The sequence below is a fragment of the Fonticula alba genome (assembly GCF_000388065.1).
Source record: "Fonticula alba strain ATCC 38817 unplaced genomic scaffold supercont2.7, whole genome shotgun sequence".
NCBI classification, from domain to species: domain Eukaryota; order Rotosphaerida; family Fonticulaceae; genus Fonticula; species Fonticula alba.
Window position 1 is genome coordinate 193,259 of NW_009242977.1, and position 1,188 is coordinate 194,446.

At 68.9% G+C, this 1,188-nt stretch overlaps 1 protein-coding gene across 1 annotated transcript in view; it reads left to right on the forward strand.

Annotated features, from left to right (window-relative positions):
- The window catches only part of H696_04233 (hypothetical protein), a gene marked incomplete at both ends in the record, with an annotated part of 8,718 nt that extends 8,432 nt beyond the window's left edge, over positions 1-286 (forward strand). The window contains one exon of the mRNA XM_009498112.1: positions 278-286. Coding sequence (XP_009496387.1) covers positions 278-286 — 9 coding nt within the window. The remainder of the gene's footprint in view (positions 1-277) is intronic.
- Positions 287-1,188: the final 902 nt, after the last annotated feature.

Genomic DNA, 1,188 nt, shown 5'->3' on the forward strand with positions numbered 1-1,188 from the left:
CCCCCCCCGCCCGCTGCCGCCCATCCCCCACACCGGCTTCGCCACTCCTCCCCCGGGTTCGATCGCGCGGTCTTGTTTTTGCTTACGCGCCGGGCCGGACAGAATGGGGCCCGCCCGTCCGCGCGCACTAGGAGCGGTTGGGACACACGGCGCCCGCGCCCCTGGTTGGTGTCCGGCCGGGGAACAGCATGTCAAGCCCTGCCCCCCGCTGCCCCACCCAGGGGGGGGGGGGTGCAAACACGGGGTAGCCGTTATCCGTTTCCTGTCCCGGCTGCAGGTTTTGTGAGTCATCTGGTTGTTGGTGTGGTTCTTTTGTGCCTCCCAGTCGGACCGGCGCTGTGGTGTTTTTCGCGGCAATTTCTCTAATTCTGGGGGGGGGGGCGGGGGGCGATGTGGCCCAGGCCGCCGCGCCCTCCTCGAGAGCTTGAGACGCGCACCGGGGCACGCGGCGAGGCGCGTGGCGCGCCGCAACGGCCACCTCCGGCCGGTTGCTCCTGCGACAGTGGAGCCCGATGTGAAACACGGGTGCTGGTTGGCAGCCGAGGCCTGCCCCGCGTGGCGGTGTGCGTGCGTGTGGTATGCATGCCGAGGTCGTGCGTGCATCTGCGGCCCTGCCTCAGCGTTTTTCGCCCCGGCCCCCATGCCTAGAGTACTGTCACACGCCCAGTGGAGGAGACAGGCAGCGTGAGGAGGCGCCCTCCCTCGCCACCGTAGCTTGGGCCTCCCTGTGGAGGGCCTGCCCCAGGCATGCATATACGTATGCATGAATCTGTGTGTCCGTGTGTCTGTGTGTCTGTGGGTGGGTGGGTGTGGCCACCCTTCTCGCCCTCGTCACCATGGGCGGCTGGATGTGATTGCCGCGTCTGCCGGCCACTTTCCCGCCTCCCTCCCCCTCCCGGCCCCCATGCTGGACAGATCCCCACGCCCCTGTGGGTGGACATCCAGTCGGAGAGCGACCAGATCGCTGTGCCCAGAGGCGAAGGGAATAGATGATTTATAAGCCGGCACCCTGGGGCCATGTTCTCCCCCCCAGGTCGGCCTCCCTCCTGCAGCTCTGCTCCCCCACCTCCCCATCCAGGATCTCCCTCTCCACCTCTTCCCTCTCCGCCTCCCCTCCCACGCCTGCCCCCCTGCACCAGTCTTCGCCCCGGCCCCAGGCGGCCGCCGGGGCGGACGATCCTCCGCCCG